This window comes from Bos javanicus, chromosome X (genome assembly GCF_032452875.1).
Source record: "Bos javanicus breed banteng chromosome X, ARS-OSU_banteng_1.0, whole genome shotgun sequence".
In the NCBI taxonomy this organism is placed as follows: Eukaryota; Metazoa; Chordata; class Mammalia; order Artiodactyla; family Bovidae; genus Bos; species Bos javanicus.
This window is the reverse complement of record NC_083897.1, coordinates 123,279,385-123,299,503: the sequence shown is the minus strand read 5'-3', so window position 1 is coordinate 123,299,503 and position 20,119 is coordinate 123,279,385. Positions and strand designations below refer to the sequence as shown.

At 36.1% G+C, this 20,119-nt stretch overlaps 1 protein-coding gene across 8 annotated transcripts in view; it reads left to right on the top strand.

Annotated features, from left to right (window-relative positions):
• ZFX (zinc finger protein X-linked) overlaps positions 1 to 20,119 on the top strand; it is a 40,787-nt gene that overhangs the window by 7,931 nt on the left and 12,737 nt on the right. For 5 of the 8 annotated variants that reach the window (XM_061407822.1, XM_061407821.1, XM_061407827.1 and 2 more), the window contains exons 2-3: positions 9,106 to 9,194; positions 12,379 to 12,948. In XM_061407822.1, the coding sequence (XP_061263806.1) occupies positions 9,134 to 9,194; positions 12,379 to 12,948 (631 nt within the window). In that variant the 5' untranslated portion in view covers positions 9,106 to 9,133. Of the gene's footprint in view, positions 1 to 9,104; positions 9,195 to 10,726; positions 10,782 to 12,378; positions 12,949 to 20,119 lie in introns of those variants that run through there. The other 3 variants (XM_061407828.1, XM_061407826.1, XM_061407825.1) reach the window with 3 other exon arrangements.

Below are 20,119 nucleotides of genomic sequence, written 5' to 3'. Positions count from 1 at the left end.
AGGAGTACTCCTCTATCAATTTCTTTTGCTTCTATTTTTTTCTTCTGTATATGCACAGGCTATGATGGAAATACATCTAAATCAGTCTAAAAGAATTGTCTTGATAAGTCTAAAATGAAATTTCTAGATGTTAAAGTGTAGTATCAGTTTAATTGACAGTGTATTTTCCTTAGTTGTAGGTAGAACAAGGATGCATCTTAAAACAGGTGGTATTTTTGGATTCAGTGAAATGTGGGAGTTTATAATTCGTTTGTATTTTCTAAATACATAAGTGTACGTGAATAAAGATGTTTCATTTCTTCTTTTGATTCCTTTTTGCCTCTGTTTTTTGTTTTCTTTTTCTTCTACTTCATTGACTAATGCCTCTAGCACAGACTTGTATGAAAACATTGATAACAGGCATTGTTGTCTAGGTACTTTAATGTTTAATGGAGTGCTTCTAATATTTTATCATTAAAAATGATATTTTGGTGGGGTTTTTTTTTTTTTTTTTGGAGGGGGGATATATTGAGTATTTCTTCCTGAAACAAGTTGTGTTTAATAGAGATGATCTGTTTCTAGAAAGTTAGAATTCATCTGTGAAATTGTCTTTGCCTGGTGTCTTTTTTTTTCTGAATTGTTTTTTGATTAATAGTTTTTTTCATAATGATAAGTCTTTTGGTTTTTCTTGAGTTTTCTTTATACAAAATAAAGTATTCTAGAAAGATATAACATTTCAAATATATTGGTATAAATATATAGTCTTCTCTAATGACTTTAAAATGTCTAACTTCATTAATTTGTTCCTTTTTTGTACTGCCAATAACTTGCCTATATTAAATACTGCCAATAACTTGACTATATTAAGGCTTTTAAAATAGTTCTTTTTATTGACCCTTTTTGTTTCTGCTCATATGGTTAATATTTCTATCTTATTTGCATCTATTCTGACATTTTAAAAGTTTAATTTGAAGTTTAGCTCATTAGTTTTTAATCTCTACTGTTAAATGCCTTTAAAACTATAAAATTTATTCTGAACTGTAACTGGATACTGTGAATTTGATATGAATTGATTTTTTGTTATTTCTAAATGTATTGTGATTTTTATAATTTTCCTATTGCCCATTGAATTACTGAGACTTTCAAATTTATGGGAATTTTTTTGGGGGGTGTTATTATCTCTGTGACATTTATTTCTGTTTTTACTACTTTATAGTTGGGGGACATTGATTAATACACAAAAATTAATTGTATTTCTCTATACTAACAACAAACAATTTGAAAATCAGATTTAAAAGCCAGTACAGTTGATTGATTGTTTGATATTTTTGTTTTAAAAGCCAGTAGTACAATTTATAATAATATCACAAAGCATTCAATACCTTCAAATAAACCCAGCACAACTTACTAAGACCTTTAGTTAAAAAGCATTACTGAGAGGAAATGAAAGACGAGCTAATAAATGTAGAGAGACACAATGTTCATGGATCATAAGTGTCCATATTATAAATATGTCAATTTTGACATACAGATTCAATGAAGTCCCAATCAAAACCCTAACAGGTTTTTTTTTTTTTTTTATAGACCATATCAGATTTATATGGAAATGAAAAGGGCCTGGAATAGCAAAGCCAGTCTTGAAAAAAAAGTTGGAAAACTTACACTACCATATATCAAAGCTTATTATAAAGTTATAATGATTAATATAGTGGGTGCAAGGCCGAATTGGTCAGTGGAACAGAATAGTCTGAAAGTAGACCTACATATATAAGGTCAGTTGATTTACAACAAAAGTGTGTTGGAATTTTAACTGAATGTAGTAATCAAAGAGAATTAATATTACTGATCCAATATATTGAAGAGCAAGATTGATTTTTCTTTGTATTTGTATTTTTTTAAAAAATCCTTTAGTAGAGTTTTCAGTTATTCTTATCAGTGCTATTTTACATTTTTAACTATGGCATAAACAAGCTTTTGTCTTAAAAAAGAAAAACCTTTGCCTTCAAGTATATTAATTTTGTATCAGCACACTTCATGAATTCATTCTGAAATTAAGATTTTAGTTGATTCTCTTGAATTTCCTCGGTAAGTCATATGTAAATAAATATAATTTCTTTCAAATAATAATTATATCTTGCATTTCATTATCTTACTGCTATGGCTATCAGTTCCCATACAATCTTAAGTAATATAGTGGGCATCCTTGTCTTAAGTTTGACTTGAGAAGAAATACTTCTAGTGTTTCATCTAAGTTTTAATATATTTCTTTTTGTTATAAAGTGATACTGATATCAGTCTCCTATCTAAAAATACATATTGTAACATGAACTAGTTTTTGATTTGCGTGTACTTGTGTGTTTTTTTAAACAACTTTATTGAGAGAAAGCTGTTACAAAATACACCCTTCAAAACTGTACACTTCAGTGAATTTTTTGTAGATTGAGTTGTCCTCCTATCACCTGTAATTTTAGAACATTTTTATCACCTCAGAAAGCCTGTACCCAGTTAGCAATCAGTTTCCACCCCCTGCCCCTGCCAGTCTACTTTCTGTCTGTATGGATTTGCCTTTTCTTCCCATTTCATGTTAGTGGAATCCTGTTGTTGTCTTCCTGTTCTTCCTTTTTCTCTTCACCACCTCCTTCTTCATAGTAAGAACACTTAACATATGATCTACCCTTTTAGGAAATTTTAAGTGTACACTACAGTATTGTTAGCTATAGACACTATGCCATATAGAGGATTTGCAGAACTCTCTATCCTTTACCATTATCTCTCCAACATCTCCTCCATTTAACCCCGGGGAACCACCATTCTACTCTCTGCTTCTCTGAGTCTGACTGATGGGATTTTGAGACTGAATACTATCCCACTGTATTTATATATTACATTTTCTTTATCCATTCATCTGTTAGTGGACGTTTAGGTATTAATATTTTGGCAACTCTTAATCTGAACATGAATAGGGGCTTTGGAAAAATAAGATTTTAGGAAGACTTGTCATTTTTAGGTCTAATTTTTTTTTCCCGTTTAAAAGCTTTTTTTAAAGAAAAATTTTTTAATTGAAGTATAGTTAATAGGCAGTGTTGTGTTAGTTTTAGGACAAAATTTTAATAGATTTTGAAAGTTTGAACTCTTAGACTTTAACCAAAAAACCTTGAAATGACTGATTGGCACAAATGGTTTTATGGGAAAAATTATAATCTGTAACAACTTGGCATTAAATTTTTGAGCAAAATGTACAGAATTCTGAGTAGGACAGGACAAGGAAGGACAGGCTCTGACATTTACAACAGGAAGCATTTTTTTTTCCTCTTAACACAGAGGGTGGCAAGGTTGTTTAGAATATTCTGTTAGTGGAATTTGAATTAAACCTTTTAGCTTAATATTACTTATATATATTTTTACTTATTTTTTGAGTGTTTGATCTGTCAGGTGTTGATAAAAGTTGTAAGTTTTTACTACTATTGATTTTTTTGGTTCCGTTTCTATCTCATAGTTTTCTTTCTTTTTCCTTTTACATATTTCCATGCTGTTTTATTTGACACATACAAATTAATAATGACTTGAAGGTAGACTAGAGAACACACATTTATTTTTACTTTCTTTTGAAATCACATTGAGGAAGAAGTATACAAATTCAAAGAAAAAAGAAAACCTGAGGGATATGCCACTTGTAGTCCAGAATATGATGAATTTCTGGTTGCATAAAGCAATTGGGAATCAATGACAAGGCCCTAGAGAGCTTAGCTTAATGAAATGTATCCCTATTTGAAAAACTGGAAGGACCGTCCCCAAATTGTCATTTTGTGTTATCCCCAGTGTCAGAAGTGGGGACATCCTAGGAAAAAGAGCAAGCCATGGGCACAACCAGATAATTAAAGTTATGGAAAGCCAAGCCATTTACTTATCCGTATAGATGTCTCTAGTAGTTGTCCTTCTGAGCTAATGCCAGAAATTTGGCTTTTTGAATTGCAAATTCATCCATAGGAAATTCCAATGTGAGTATTGTGGGGAGAAAGCTAAAAGGGCAGTGCTTTAGGTAGCTTATAGCTATCCTGAGGATATTGGACCTCCAGTACCTGCGCTATGGGATACTCATCCACCATAAAGGAAAGTCTGGCTAATTACATGGTTCCTTTCTCTCCCTTGGCCTTATTCTGGACAGGACTCCTTTGGTCAGAACTTGGGTTCATTGCTAGGCAACCAGGGATTCTCACTTGGGCTGAGAAAATACAGAATATAGCCCAGCTATCAGAATGTAGTCTAGACCCTCATCCACAAATATACGTGGAGAACCTGTAAGAACAATGCTTTTGAGGAATACCATTTGTCTGAAAGAGAGGCACCAAATTCAACGTATTGAATAATGAAACAGCAGAGGGAACAGTTTAATATAGAGTACAGAATAAATTCTCAGAGATATTTGAGAAGATGCAGTATCCACTGAAAAAAGGTTACTGTGAAAAAGAAAACTAAGTTTATTTTGAAATTAAAACTTTTTAAAAAAGCTTTTTGGCCATGTTACTTGGCGTGCTGAATATTAGTTCCCTGACCAGGGATCAAACTCATGCCCCCTGCATTGAAAGCACAGAGTCCTAGCCTCTGGACCGCCAGAGAAGTCCCAAAACATATTTTAAGTAAAAATCAGTGGATGGGGTGAAGATCAAATAGCTAGTTTAGAAGAAAGGGTTTAAGGATTCTGAGAATGTAATAGAAAAGGATAGAAAATACAGGAGAAAAGGTTAAAGCAATGTGGAAGCTAGATTTAGGAGTTCTAGCATTCTGTAATAGAAATTCTAATAAGAATGAACAGAGAAAATGGAAGAAGTGTAGAAACAGAAGAAAATTTCTTCAATTCAAAAAGGGCTCAGACTTTTGATTGGAAGATTGCCACTGGGTTCTGGAGGAAGCCCACCAGAGCTTGTTAGAGTGGTAGCGATGAAAATAAAGGGAACATGATGAATTTAAGACTGGCTGGCTGTGAGACAAATTTAAGGGCTGAATTGGTGAGAGAAGTGAAATAGCATTCCAGATTTGAAAGTTAGATATCTGAAGAAATGATAGCTACATATCCCACATTGAAAAATATGGGAAAGAATTGGTAAAGAAATGTAGCTTAAGAGAGAACATATTAGGCTTTAAATGTAAATTTTAAGCAGTTTCATTTTCTTTTTAAGAAAAATTCTGTTACAGATGGGTCTGCTTTTGTTTGTGTTTCCTGTGACTTGAGCGGTTGCATCTAATATGTATAATACAGTTTGAGTCTCTGAGCATGTCTTAGGGAGAGGAACTAGAGTTATATCATGAAATTAAAAGGCACTGAGTTTTTGGAAGACCAGAAGCAGACAAGTGATTCTTGTATGCTTATGACAAAAAGCAGAGGGAATACATAAGTACCCTGTTAATCTGCCTGAGAGGAAGACTGTGAAAGTGTCTAGGTATCACAAGATATAAAACAAATAAATTATATTCTTTATCCCTAATTTAAGACATAAATGCCACCGCTATACTTATTAACTTGGCATGGTATTTTTATTGCTTTATTTTAAAGGATGGAAGAAAGTTATTTGAATTTCCTGAGTTTAGCTCAATCCATTATTTCTCTTAAAATGGTATGTTTTTCTGCTGTGAATTCTTGCATAGCATTTTTAAGATCATGCATCCAGGAAGGGAATATTTTACTGAGCTTAAGGTGACAGTGGGGTCCTGGAATTATTTTGAGGGCATTTGATAGACTAAAACTATGTGTTCACCCAAATCGTTGGGTTCTTGGTTCTCTGAACCATTCTGCTGATTTGTCTTCAGATTCAGCTGGTCCCTGGACATGGTTCTTGCAGCAAAAGTAGGGGCACTTTCAGTTACATTATCAGTGTGCGCCCCCTACCACCCCGACTTTGTCACAATCCATAGAGGTGTCCTAGTCCCATTCTAAGAACATTGGTTTCAGTCTGATGATCAGAGAGGTTTCTAACCCAGAGGGGTTACAAAGTACAGTAACCTCTGCCTGGAAGTTCAAAACATGTTTTTTTCCTGATTTGAGTTTTTATAATGACAAAATAGAAGGAAAAATAACCAGTCAAAACTGTTGAACAGTTACTGCTTACCTGAGTCAAAATAAGGTGAGTGGACAGACACCCTCCATTTGGACCAGAGTATCTGAGGAAATGGATATGATGTGAAATATAGAGAATAATAGCAAATAAGTTTAATATGGTAACTTGGGTTAATATTTTAGAGCACCCTGAGTTTTGGGGAACTGCTGGAGCTTTCTGAGCAGGGAGTGCCTTGAACAAAACAGTACTTCTGAAAATTAGTCTGCCCACAGATGGCAGGAATGCCCTGGCAGTTGGCACCAGCCCTTACTTGGAGGTTCCTGGTCATTTGTTGTGGGAGTGGCAGAAAGTGAAAGGCCAGTTGAGAGGCTATTTTTGTCCCTTGGGGATCAGGAAATGTGAAACCGAGAGTGAATGGTGACACTAGAAATAAAAAGGGACAGATTCCAGGGAACCTGTGGAGAAGGAAGGGACACAGTATGACAACCTGGTGGAATATAAGCAGGGAAGAAGGAAAAGGCCTTAGTGGTCATATCGGGAGAAAGCAGGATTTTCTCCTGATGAAAATCTTCAGCAGACAGCCTGGTGGAAGTGTTAGGAACTACCCTGAGTATTGGATTTGGGGAATTATCTTTGTGTAAATCGTAATTGAAACTCTGGAATAAAGAGAAAGAAGAGAATAGGGCTAAGTGTCCTATCCTGGGCATGACTGAAGTAAGGGGAGAGGGCCAGCAGAGTAGACAGAAGCTGGGAAGATAGGGAGAGACAAGAGTGTCACTTAAACTGAGGAAGGAGAGAATGAGGGGATTAGCTGTCAAACTCTTTAATAGAAAAGCTGAGAAAAGGGGTTACTGTGCAGATGGAAAATTCTTAGAGCTGATGGGTTTGGGTTTATGTAGGGAAATTGGGGAGAGGAACCTTAATACCTTAAGGAACCCTATTTATTACCTTCTAAATTGGCTTAGTTTCATGTTTTAAGACTATGTCATTATGCTTAGAAAATTAGCTTACATTTATAATTTTGTAGTTACATTTTTAAAACGGGAGAATGGACTATGGCCAGAGGTGATTTTGTTGGGGAGAGAGCAGTGACAATTTATTCAGAGCATTTATGTTTTACTTTTTTTTTCTTTTTCACATTTTTTTATAGTTGAAATATTTTTGTTTTTGGTCCGTTTAATTTGAACAACTTCAAATAAATAGCATGAAACATTCACTTTCCTGAAAATGGATAGAATACATCTCAGAATTGACAAACTGAAAATCTGTTTATTAATGTTACTTGAGTTTCTCATGGATATTTCATTAAGGATTATATATGTGTATATAAATGCAAGTTTAGCATCTGAAAATAATCATAATTTACAGCAAACAAGTACAGTCAGAAAAAGGGAAAAAGGATAAAATGCTGTAGAAATTCAGAGGAGGGGGGATATTATTTTCATCTTTTTCTTTTTTGGGTGTGGGGAAGGGGGTTTGGGGGAAGGTGTTCCTGGTAGAAGAAATTCTGAGCCAAGTATAGAATTTGGATCTTATGTGCATATTGAGCATTTTTGTTTGGTTGAAGTGTGTGAATGTGGTGTTCGGGGATGTTGCTTGAAGGAGAGAGACTTAGGAAGATAATGAGAAAAAGATAATTTGCAACTGGCACTTAGAAGATGGCAGAAGTTTCATCTTTATTTGAAGGAAACAGGGAGCCATTAAACATTTTTTGAACAGAGGCCTGATATCACCTAGCTGATGCTTTAAAAAAAATGACTCTTGTTTCTGTTGTTTGAAATTTTAGCAAGCTCCTGTGGCACTTTTATCATCAGCAAAAGATGATAAAAGTAAAAGAAAGATGTGTTTAATACTACCATTTAGGTTGGATTAGAAAGTGAGAAAGTAGAGATAAGGAAACCAGTGAGGGAGGAAGTTTATGTAATACTTGTAACATGAGTAAGCCCTAATCCCTGATGTCTGCTCTTTTGAAGCAGTGATTAGTATTAAGTAGTATATTATTTGATTGGTTAATTTTTTTGTTGTAAATTTTTGGCTTAAGTAGAAAAGGGAGCATTAAGGTCATTGGGGTGGCTTGCAAAACTCAAGGCAGACTGTAGCTGGACCTCAGAAAGATCTAGAACCAGGAGCTAAAAAGCTATAATTGGTAAGCTTCCCTTCCCTGCTCCCTTTTCTCTATTTCTCAAGGTATTCACTGGATTCTTTTTGTTTTTTATTTGTAAACTTTTATCTCACTAGTCTAAGCTGAAGTTGGTAAATAGTCTTCCTCACCTCCTATGTTCCAGCCATGAGGAGAGGAGAGAGAGAATGATAGACTGAGTGACTTTTGCTCATGGTTCAATTCTAGGGATAGGACTTTGATTTTATTGTGCTCAAAGATGAACTTATTTGTACTGTTTTATAGTTAGTGCCAATCAGCTATGGCCAGGAGAGTATAAATTCACTGTGGGAATTTACTTCTCTAGACTGGAGGGTTAGTTAAGAGGTCATTTTAAGTTAGGCAGAGATCCTAAAGGGTGTTTGCTACACACACTTTGAATTTTTAACTGTTGTTTAATGTATTGGTTGGAAGATAGCAGACTGCGTTAAATTTAGAGAAGCAGTAAGAAAATTGTGCAGGAATTTCCTCCCAGTAAGCTACAGATTGAGTCTTAATAAAGCCAGTTGACCTTGTGTGAGTGAGGAATATTACAGACTGAGAGGAGACAAGAGTGCTGGGATGCTGGAAATGTTCTCTATCTTGATGTGGGTAGAATAGTGATTACCCAGATTTATGCATGTGTCAGAACATCAGGATGTTTGCTGTATGTATGATGTATGTAAGTAGTATCTCAGAAAGTCTAGGCAAAGTTGATTTTTTGATTTATCTACCTTTGCTTGTCATATAGATGCCTATATATCATTATGGTTTTGGCAATTTAATTTTAACTTTTTTATTTCACCTAGATACATTTTTGATAGATATTCATTTGTCACATAATTTTGAGTGTTTCAGAAGTGTAAATATTATATGATATTTTTAATACATGATATAAAACACCTAATGCTTGGTTTACTTTCTCCCCTAATTTAGGAGCTGTGACTGATGAAAATTAAAGGCCATGGATGAAGATGGACTTGAATTACAACCACAAGAACCAAACTCATTTTTTGATACAACAGGTATAACTATTTGGATTGTTCCGCTTCCCAACTACCAGATTTGGAGTTGGTTGTCAGATGGACAAATTGCTAGATGCTCTCATTGATATTCACATTTAGGTATCTTATTATCCTGTCAAACCTACAGATGTTGAAGTGAGTACATTATTATTTCCCTGCCTAAAAATATGGCTCCCTCTTAACCATCACTCATATTCTTGTCAGTAACAGCATGGAGAAGGCAATGGCACCCCACTCCAGTACTCTTGCCTGGAAAATCCCATGGACGGAGGGCCTGGTAGGCTGTAGTCCTTGGGGTCGCTAAGAGTCGGACACGACTGAGCGACTTCACTTTCACTTTTCACTTTCACGCATTGGAGAAGGCAATGGCAACCCGCTCCAGTGTTCTTGCCTGGAGAATCCCAGGGACGGGGGAGCCTGGTGGGCTGCCGTCTATGGGGTCGCACAGAGTCAGACACGACTGAAGCGACTTAGCAGCAGCAGCAGGAGCAGCAACAGCAATAGGATCAAAACCTTAGTGTATAGTTCAATTATAGCATTAAGTTCTATTAAAGTTCTTCCTTTGAAGATATTCCTTGTTTACATCTCTTCATTCTACTTTCTTCCACATAGACGAACTCTATCATCTCATTCTTAGTCTTCAGTAACTTTTAAATTCTTTTCCTTCCCATTAGTCTTTTTTGCCTAGCCCAGCAGAGTACTCATCATAAAATAACATGTGGATCTTGTCATTTCTCTGTTTCCCATTATCCAGCAGGTAAAGTATAAACCTAAGGCAGTCTGTTTTCTGACACCATCCTACTTTTAAAATCCTCTCTCTCACAAGGTAACAAAAGGAGCCATTTGCTTCAGGAAGATGGAGTCTTACCTCACTCCCCAAACTGTTCAAGAAAAATTAAATTTATGAATTTCTAAAAATAGAAGAAAAAAAGTATTCACAATTTTTAATTACTCATGGTTCCCATTATATAACATAGTGAAGTTATTATGCTAGGTTTTGTAATGTAAAATGGTTTTATATAACATTAACTAGGAATCCTTATAAATAAAATGTTAATGAGTTTTCCATTGGACTTGAAATGACTATTACAGTATATTAAGGAAATAGTAATTAACTATCAGGAAATTAAATATTAATGATATTTAATTTTAACTTTTCTTTAATCTCTAAATCTAATGGGGGTTTGTGTATTTTTCTTAACAATATGGGATAGTCTTTTGATTCACCTTTGGTAATTTCAGCTTGATAATGATAAATGCAAAGTTATGATTCTTTCTTCTTTAGAACATGAAGTATAATTAATGTGCTTGAAGGAGAGACTAAGCTCTTTGAGAAAAACGCACGCTATTTACTAGCTTAATCTTGCTGCATGCAAGCCTAGATCATGGGCTGAGGGGTAAATTGAAGGGCTGTTGCATTTTAGCCCTGATTGTTAACACTTATGGTGTTTGTTTATCTTTGAGCAAGTCACTTAATCTGCCAGGGCCTCCATTTCCATATGTCCTAATAATAATGAAACCTTTCATTACAGTTTTTCAGAACACTTCCCATATATTCCCATTTGATCATCACAACAGTCCTGTGAGGTATGCATGGCAGATACTACTGTCCTCATTTTACTGATGAGGAAACCTAAACTCAGAGGTTAAATGACTTGCCCAAGGTCACAAAACTAATAAGTGTCCAAATCCTGCCCTGTGGTTTAGATTTTTTAACCGGTACTCTTGCCACTAAATGCTTTCATCTTCATGCCTGCAAAATGGAGATTACAGTGCTCTATTACTTGATGTTACATTGAGAATATTGAAAACAGTATAAAACATTTTGTGTGAGTTCTATGGGAATTAAAGCAAACACTTTGTTATTTCTAGGAATAATTAAAATTTAAATGAATATTAACTGGCTTTAAGATGTCTTACATTTTTAAAGGTTCTTTGGCCCTTGTTGATTATTTGTGTTTGTTAAAAAGTTTTTTTAAAAAGCCCTGTGTGTCTCTGTGGGCCTGGCCATTGATACAGTCATTGAGTTAGGCAGCTGCTTGGACTCAGCTTGGTCTGAGTCACATCCAGAAGTGCTAATCGACTGAATAGCTTTTTAGGTAAGACTTTTATAAAATATGTTTGCTTTTTTCTGGATCAGGAGCCAAGATACTGGATTTGTTTTGTCTTACATTATGTTTTGGCAAGGATATCTGATTTTGATTCTCATTTGTGGCATTCATTCAGAGTAATATTTACTGAGCACCATAATCTGTGCAAACTGTGTGATCTTGGTGAAGTCATTTAATCTCACTGGGCTTCAAATGATTCAACCCTCTACCTTCATTCGTTAACTGCAGAGTGGACTAGAATAGGGTTTCTTATATTCTTAAGAACTGCCTGGGGGATTGGGATATGGGAAGATGGGAGGAAGCTGGATGGAGGCAGACTACCCTGGTGAAGTTGGATCAGGCCCTGCTCCAACTAACTTTACCCTCCACTGCTGCAGAGCAGCTACACTTCTATTCATCTTACCTTTCCACAGAGGCTCCTTAACCAATTGTCTTTCCTCTATAACTGTGGCCTTCTAGCCCTGGTTTTATTTATGGCCCAATCCTTTTTATATTCTAGATTCAGAAGATAGTTTCTGAATTTCCATAGTCATAAATGGAGGATATTGGTGGGATATTGTCCTCAAACAAAACAGGAGAAAGGGGAAAAAATGGAAGGGAAGTAAAAGAAAACATGGGAGAGATGAAAAGAAGAAAAAACATGAGAGAGACATGGAGCAAGAAGGGAAAGAAGTGAAAAACATATAATGAGGGAAATGGTATATTTACCTCCTGAAGTTGCTTTACTTACTAATTTTTATAATCATAATCATCCCTCAAGTACCTATACATGTGGGTTTAATCTTAGCCTAGGAAATTACTTTCATGAATATATTTTTTTGTGTGACTGTCTCAATTTTTCTATTATTTCCTTATCAGTTGATTTGGGATGAGTATAAAAATTCTTGTGTTAAGAATTTCTAATTTGATTCAAAAATAGAGTTCCTCTTTATTTCTTTAATCTGTCTTAATGTTTGAGACAACTGAGGCGCTCTAGACTGTTTTCCTGGTAGAACTTAAGTAACATTTGTATTAATTGAGGTAGTCATGCAGGTCTACCTGAAATTTGTGATTTTAATTTTTGTTTTTTTAAGGAGCTGATGCTACACACATGGATGGTGATCAAATTGTTGTGGAAGTACAAGAAACTGTTTTTGTTTCAGATGTTGTGGATTCAGACATAACTGTGCATAACTTTGTTCCCGATGACCCAGACTCAGTTGTAATCCAAGATGTTATCGAGGACGTTGTTATAGAAGATGTTCAGTGTCCAGATATCATGGAAGAAGCAGATGTATCTGAAACAGTCATCATTCCTGAGCAAGTGCTGGACTCAGATGTAACAGAAGAAGTGTCTTTAGCACATTGCACAGTCCCAGATGACGTCTTAGCTTCTGATATTACTTCAGCCTCAATGTCTATGCCAGAACACGTCTTGACGAGTGAGTCCATACACGTGTCTGACATTGGACACGTTGAACACGTTGTTCATGATAGCGTAGTAGAGGCAGAAATCGTCACTGATCCTCTGACAGCCGATGTAGTGTCAGAAGAAGTATTGGTAGCAGATTGTGCCTCAGAAGCAGTCATAGATGCCAACGGGATCCCTGTGGACCAGCAGGAGGATGACAAAGGCAACTGTGAGGACTACCTTATGATTTCCTGTAAGTCTTGTGGTACAGTGATTGTCAAAGGTGTTTTCAAAGGTTGTCTTTCCTAACTTAGGTTGGGAGGATATTTTCTTGACTTCTATAAAGTTAAATTAAATCTCATTGACCTTTCTTCATTGTTGTTTCAGTCTGGACCCTGTAAGATAACTCAAAATTAAGAAAACTGAAATGATACAGGATAGAGTCATTTCTTTTTAAGGACACAATAGAAGGATGAAATTTCTTTCGTCTAGAAAGACAAAGGTGGAAAGGAATAGAACTGAACTTTGAAATCATGAAGGATGTGATTAGGCTGTTACAAGCCTTTATTAGAATTAGGAACCCTCTTGAAACTTAAAAGAAAAATGTGTAATCAAACTACTTATATTCTTGTATATGGATGTACTACTTACATAATACTTATTTACTTGCTGCTGCTGCTAAGTCGCTTCAGTCGTGTCTGACTCTGTGCGACCCCATAGACGGCAGCCCACCAGGCTCCCCGTCCCTGGGATTCTCCAGGCAGGAACACTGGAGTGGGTTGCCATTTCCTTCTCCAGTGCATGAAAGTGAAAAGTGAAAGTGAAGTCGCTCAGTCGTGACCAGCTCTTAGCGACCCCATGGAGTGCAGCCCACCAGGCTCCTCGGTCCATGGGATTTTCCAGGCAAGAGTACTGGAGTGGGGTGCCATTGCCTTCTCCGACTTATGTACTTATACAGTATGTAAAGTGCTGTTTATTATAACAGCATGGAAAAGAGCTCTGGCATAGTATTTAAACAAATGATTCCAAAACATGATTTCAAATGTGACAGACTCATACTAGATTATCGAAGAAAAGTAACTGTTTTGGAACACACCTCTAACATCTGGGAGGACAGCTGTGTCGTCTTACAATCTGTTTCTTCGTGCCTCTGTCAGAGATAAAATCCACAGTTGAATAGACCACAGTTCTGACCCAGTCTGGAAATTCCCATGCCTTTAGGAACTAAATTCAAACAAGACTCACAGACTGTTTGCTCATACAAATTTACAAGACTGTTTGCTTTGCTTGAATACCTGTTACAGTTAATTTAATAGAACATGTTGGAGTCCACCAGCATTTTAGGAAATAACCTTTTAAAAGTTCTTAAGATTTTGGAAATCAGAGAATTGTTTGTGAAAAGAAGAAAAATGCCTTCACTCCAACACGTTTATTGTGCCTCTACTGTGTTTCAGAAATTTGTGTAGATAGTGCAAATATAGACTATAGCCTGCCAGGCTCCTCTGTGCATGGGATTTCCCAGGCCAAATTACTGGAGTGGGTTGCCGTTTTTTCTCCAGGGGATCTTCCCAACCCAGGGATCAAACCCGCATCTCTTGTGTCTCCTGCATTGGCAGGTGGATTCTTTACCACTGCACCACCTGGGAAACCCAAGAATATGGATATATGCTAAATAAAAAAACACAAAAAACCATTGTTCTTGGAGAGCTTGCAGTCTACAATGGGAGAGAAAGATAGGTCACACTATGATGTAGAGGTATGACTAAATTAATCTGGAGACAGAATGGAGTTGCTGACCTTTGAACTCAACGATGAGTTCCTAGTTTAACAAGATGAAGAAGGTCATGGATGAGGAGGAGCCATTCCAGGAAAATGGTATAGTATGTCAAAAAGAGTCTTGGCCTCTTCTGAGAATCATGGGAACTTTAGGATGTACTTGTATCTTTGTGCACTTTCTGTTTAATTACTTAGAATGCATTCCTAGAACTAGTATTGATGGATCAAAGGGTACACATATTTACAAGTCTGGTTATATTTGCCTTGATAGTTTGCCTAATCCTAGTATTAACTCCACCCACCAAGTTTATGAGAATGTCCATTTCCCTACATTCTGACCAGCGTAGGACATTGTTTCCCCTTTTAATTTTTGCCACTCTGACAAGGAAAAATATTAATACCCTGTTTGAAACTTGGATTTATTTTAGGAAGATAATCCTAGTAGTAATATGGAGTAAGAATAGGTGAGGAGAGTTAGTGATAGAGAGTAGTCGAAATGGTTCCTAGATGAGACAAAGAAGATCTGAGTACCTACATAATAGTGGGAGTATAGAAGGGGAGTTCAATTTAAGAGAGTTTAGGAAGTAAAATGAATGTGATTTGGTGATAGATTTAGGGGTAGGGATTTAAGGAAGAAAGAATTCAAGGAGGACCCTAAGGTATTCTACCTTGGGAGATGACTGCCTGGTTATGCTGTTACCTGGGAGGAGAAATAAATTCAGTGGAAAGAAAGTGATTTAGGACCTGTTTAAAGTTTGGGTTGTTTGCTGGGAACAATCTGGTGGATGTTTCTGTGGAAGTTAAAAATATGAATTTGGTGCTTTTGAGAGAGTTTGTGACTAGAGAGGAAGAAATTTGGGACAAGAGGTTGTATAGCTGGTATCCTGTCCTATCTGGAAATGGATGGTGGGCCCCAGAAAGTGCTTATCAAATAAGAATGTCAAGTATTGATCCTTTGGGAATTTAAGAAGTAGGCAGAGAAGAGCCCATGAAAATCAGAAAGGTTTAGGAAAAAGAGGAAGAGAAAAATCTTTAACACTGTCAAAGATAAGAATTTCTAAGAGTGTCAGTCACTGAGGAGGGAGTGGCCTTTTTCTTTAGGCAGTTAAGAAGTCATTGGTATCTTTTTCAAAAACAAAGTGAGCCTTTGTTTTTGTGGAAAGGCAACTTTATTTTTTAATTAAAATTTTTTTTCTTTTTTTCTTTTTTTAAATTAATTAATTTATTTTAATTGGAGGATAATTACAATGTTGTGATGGTTTTCTCCATACATCAACATGAATCAGCCACAGATATACATGTGTCCCCATATCCTGGACCCCCCACCTCCCTCCCCATCCCATCCCTCATGTATATTACCGTATGTTAAAAAATTTTTATTTTAACTATTGGGTATAATACAGGCTCAAGGATGTATAGTACAACATGAGGAATATAGCCAATGTTTTGTAATAACTGTAAGTGGAAAGGAACTTTAAAAATTATAATAAAAAGTTATTGGTATCTTAATTAGAATAATTTCAATAAAGCATGGGCCAGTGGAGAGGATGTAGAGGAGATAAGCTATAATGGGTTGAGAAGTTGGTGGAAGTGGTGGGGTAGGTGAAGCAGTTTGTATAAATTGCCATTTTGGTCACTGAAGGGATAGAAAAAGCATGAGTACAGGTTTTGATGGTTGGCTGGATGGTGGAAGTGTGTTGAGCATTTATAGGTTTATAGGTGCAGAACAGAAACTGTTGAACAGTCATCCCTTTTCCCTTCAAAGTAATAATCATATTAAACTGTTGGCTTTGGAATCAAACCAGTTGAATGCCTTGTAATTAATTAGCTTTTCTCTTGTTTCTGCCTCCCAGTAAAGACACTTCTTTTATGCTGCATTTTAAGTTAAAACCTATATTGATTTCAGAAGTTTAGGATTGAGAGGGCTTTGTGCCAAACATACACAGGAATGGCCTGATTTTATCCGTGATAGAGAATGCCGAGATGCCATTATTAGCACTCAGCTTTAATGCTCTTCATAACATGAGAGAGATGGTATCTCTGAATTCCTGTGATGTTTATTCATTACTTGATAGGTCAAAGAAGAATATGAACAGATGTTCAAATATTCTTCTCATTAAAAATTTCAGGAAATCATTGAATCGAAAGAAAGAAAGATAGCGCTAAGTCGTGTGCGACTATTGCAATCCCATCAACTGTAGGCTGTCAGTTTCCTATGTCCATGGGATTCTCCAGGCAAGAATACTGGAGTGGATTGCCATTTCCTTCTCCAAAGGAATTGAATCGAAGAGACTGCTAAATAGCTTTTAGAGTCTTTAGTGTCCATCTTGGCAGATTTCTTCCCTCTGAAGGTCTCATTTAAAAAGATGATGACATAGCAAGTAGTAGTGTTGTGGGTAGTGTACATTGGCACACTCTTTCACAGTATAAGCTGCCTTTGAAGTCAGAATGATCTCTATCTTTGCTGTCTAGATGTTGTGATTGCTTCTAAAGTGTTTCTTGAGGACAAGAACTATCTGTTGCATCTTAGCTACTTACATATCTTCCCCATCAAACCCTTTGGCATATTAGATGTGAAATATTTGTTGAATATATGAATGCTATAGCTGAAAATCTGTGGACATTATGCCTCATCTAAGGTATTAATGACACATTTCTTCCCTTCCAGTAGCTGTGGCTCTTGGTTCTGGTCAGGCTGGGTTTGGTAGCTTTGCTTTATGGCACTTAGGAGGTTTTTGTCTCTCTGAAAGTGGAGTGTTTGAGTCATCCACTTGTTACTCAAATTGTTCCTTAAGTTCTCCATTAATTTGAGACAGCTTCCAGACATCCCTAATTTCTTTGCAGTGATCTTCACCCTCCTATAGTTTCACTGTGCAGCTGCATGGTCAAGATGCTACTTGGTGAAACATCAGTTTGTACAATAGGGAAAGTTAGAGAAGATCTGGTGATGATGAGTTAGGCACTACCTTGCAACAGCTGCAGGAAACAAAATATTCTCTGGGTGCCTCTGATTGATCAACGAGATGTCACTCTAGGTCTTGTTGACATCTTTCATGTCTTTTAATTAGAACAGTTAGATCGGAGATGAATAGGAGTTAGATACTCCTTTCTAATCCTATATTCAGTTTAAGTTTTGAAATAAACTTTTTTTTTTATGGTAACAGCTTTGTACACATACTGTACCATTCACCCATTTAAAGTGTGCGATTCAACAGTTTTTAGTATATTCATAAGCTTGTGCAGCTATCCTCACAATTAGTTTTAGAAATTTTTTTCATTTCCCCAAGGAGAAACCCCATGTTCTTTGAAGTATCACTCATATCATCCCTCTCCATCCTCTCCAACTCTAAGCAACCATTCTGCTTTCTTTATTTGCTCATTCTGGACATTTCATATAAATGGTATCCTATAATATGTGGTCTTTTGTGTCTGGCTTCTTTTACCTAGCATAATGTTCTCAACATTTATCTCTGGTTTTTATCTAAATGTGGTTTGATTGTTATCAGGTCAATATGAACAATTTTTAAAACTTATTCTAAGAGATTTATCCTCTTGTCCTAAGAGAGATTATTTAGTTGGAGATTTGTAACAGGTTGGTAACAACAAAAATAGGTAATAGTAAATCTTCACTAAATAATATCTTTGTGCCTAAGCTTATACTTTGTTAGTGTCAGCAACCTTATAATGTTGGTGTTATCACTGTTTTACAGATTGGGTAACTGAGACTCAGTGGAAGTAAATTGTCCAAAGTTACATATACAGCTAGCATTAGGGTGAACATTTGAAATCAAGTGTGTTTTATTCCACAGTTTCTAGTCCCTACTCTAATATTGCGTTTCTTCGTGTGTGTGTATATACAGTTAATACTACAAAGCAGTAGAGTTTGGGATAAGTAGTGTTTATTGGTGGATAGTGGAGGCAAATAAGAGTTGCAATGATTTACTAAAACTTACCATATTACTGCCAATATCTACGTTAGGAAATAATTTAGAGGGGGCCCAAATGCTTTCTTAATTATTAACCCATTATAGCAGAATCTACCCAGACAGCGCTGATGCCCTATTCCATTGTTTTTCTACTACAAAAATGTTATTTCAAATGTTATATTCAAAATATGTTTACATGAGATAAGTGAATTGTATGTGAACTATTATTGTTTTACTCTTGCCCATGTTTACTTTTTTTGTATATATTTATTTACAAACATTATTGATAAACCATGATAAGCCAAGAACCATGCTAGCTGTTAGAAATAAACAGTGAAGGTCTCTGACTTTTTAAAGTTCACAGTCATGGAGAGAAGACAAACAGAAACAGGTAACTACCATTGAGTGTGTATATAACTGGATGTACCAAGTATTTTGGAAGCACTAAGTGAAAAGATGTTAGGAAATTTGGGGTGCACTTGATTGAGCTAAATGCCATAGAAGTGTTATAAGCCCAAGTTCTGTGGAAGCTTGCTTGAAGACATATCTTAATTTATTTCATCTCTACTCCTATGCATTTCCTTCCTTCCTTAAGTTGTTCTGAAGCAAATTCTACCTATCATTTCATTCGTAAGTATTTGAGTATATAGTTTGCAAAGACAAGGATTTTTAAAAAATGAAACAGTAACACCATTATCACATCTTTAAAAAATAGTGTATGGTGAACTTAATTTGAAAGAGGAATGAAATGTTCAGTGGGCAGCCAAGAGGGGAGGAATGGAGCATGCTTAAATGGAAGGAGCTGGAAAAGATAAGTTCAGAGACTTTTGCTTGGGGTACAAATAATGCGTTTGCTGAGGCAAATGAAGGAAGTGGTGAGAAATGAGTGGTAAGATAGGGAAGGGCACAAATCGTACAGGCTCTTAAATATCTTGTACTAAGAGGGGAGTTGTTAGAAGGTTGTAAGTAGATTAATAATAACATACCTAGATTTACAGTTTAGAAAAGTAACCTTAATGGTAATGTTGAGAGCAGACAAGGTCAGCGTAAAATCAGAAACAAAAAAAAAATACACTATAGGAGGAGGTTGTAGAAGTCCATGTGAGGAACAGCTGATGATGGTTTGAAATAAGGTTCTCTCAGTAACTGAGTTTGGCAGAAGCAGCTTTGTGACGTATGTAGAAAGTAGGATTTGGATTAAATTTAGGGTTGAGGAAGAGGGAGGGTTTGAAGCTCCCTCTCAGGGAGCTTTCTGTGCAACTGGGCAAATGGCAAAGCCATTGCTGGAGGTGGAGCATGTAGACAAGCTGAGGGTCTGTCTACAGGGTTGCTGCCTGCCACTGTTCACTGTCTAGCCACAGTGTCAACTGCACCCCTGAGGATGTGGAGTGTGGTGGCCTTGGCCTTCTGGTTTAGGTGTTTTGACCAGTTGGTCTTGTGTTAGCTCCTAATTAAGAACAACTTCATAGTGAAGACATCCAACTAAAAGTTGTTTGGGGAATGGTTAAATAAATCCAAACCCCTTTATGTTTGATGCATAAACTCTGAGGATCAATACAGTCAAAGGACTTGTTTATTGATTCTAGGAGTTACTAGCACAGGAAACATGATAAAATATTTATTTCTTTGTTCTACGGGCTGATTCTTGAATGTGTATGTATCTTACCATTTTTTAAAATATATGTGCTCTATCAGTTTTCTTCCTTAAACCATTTGATAAAC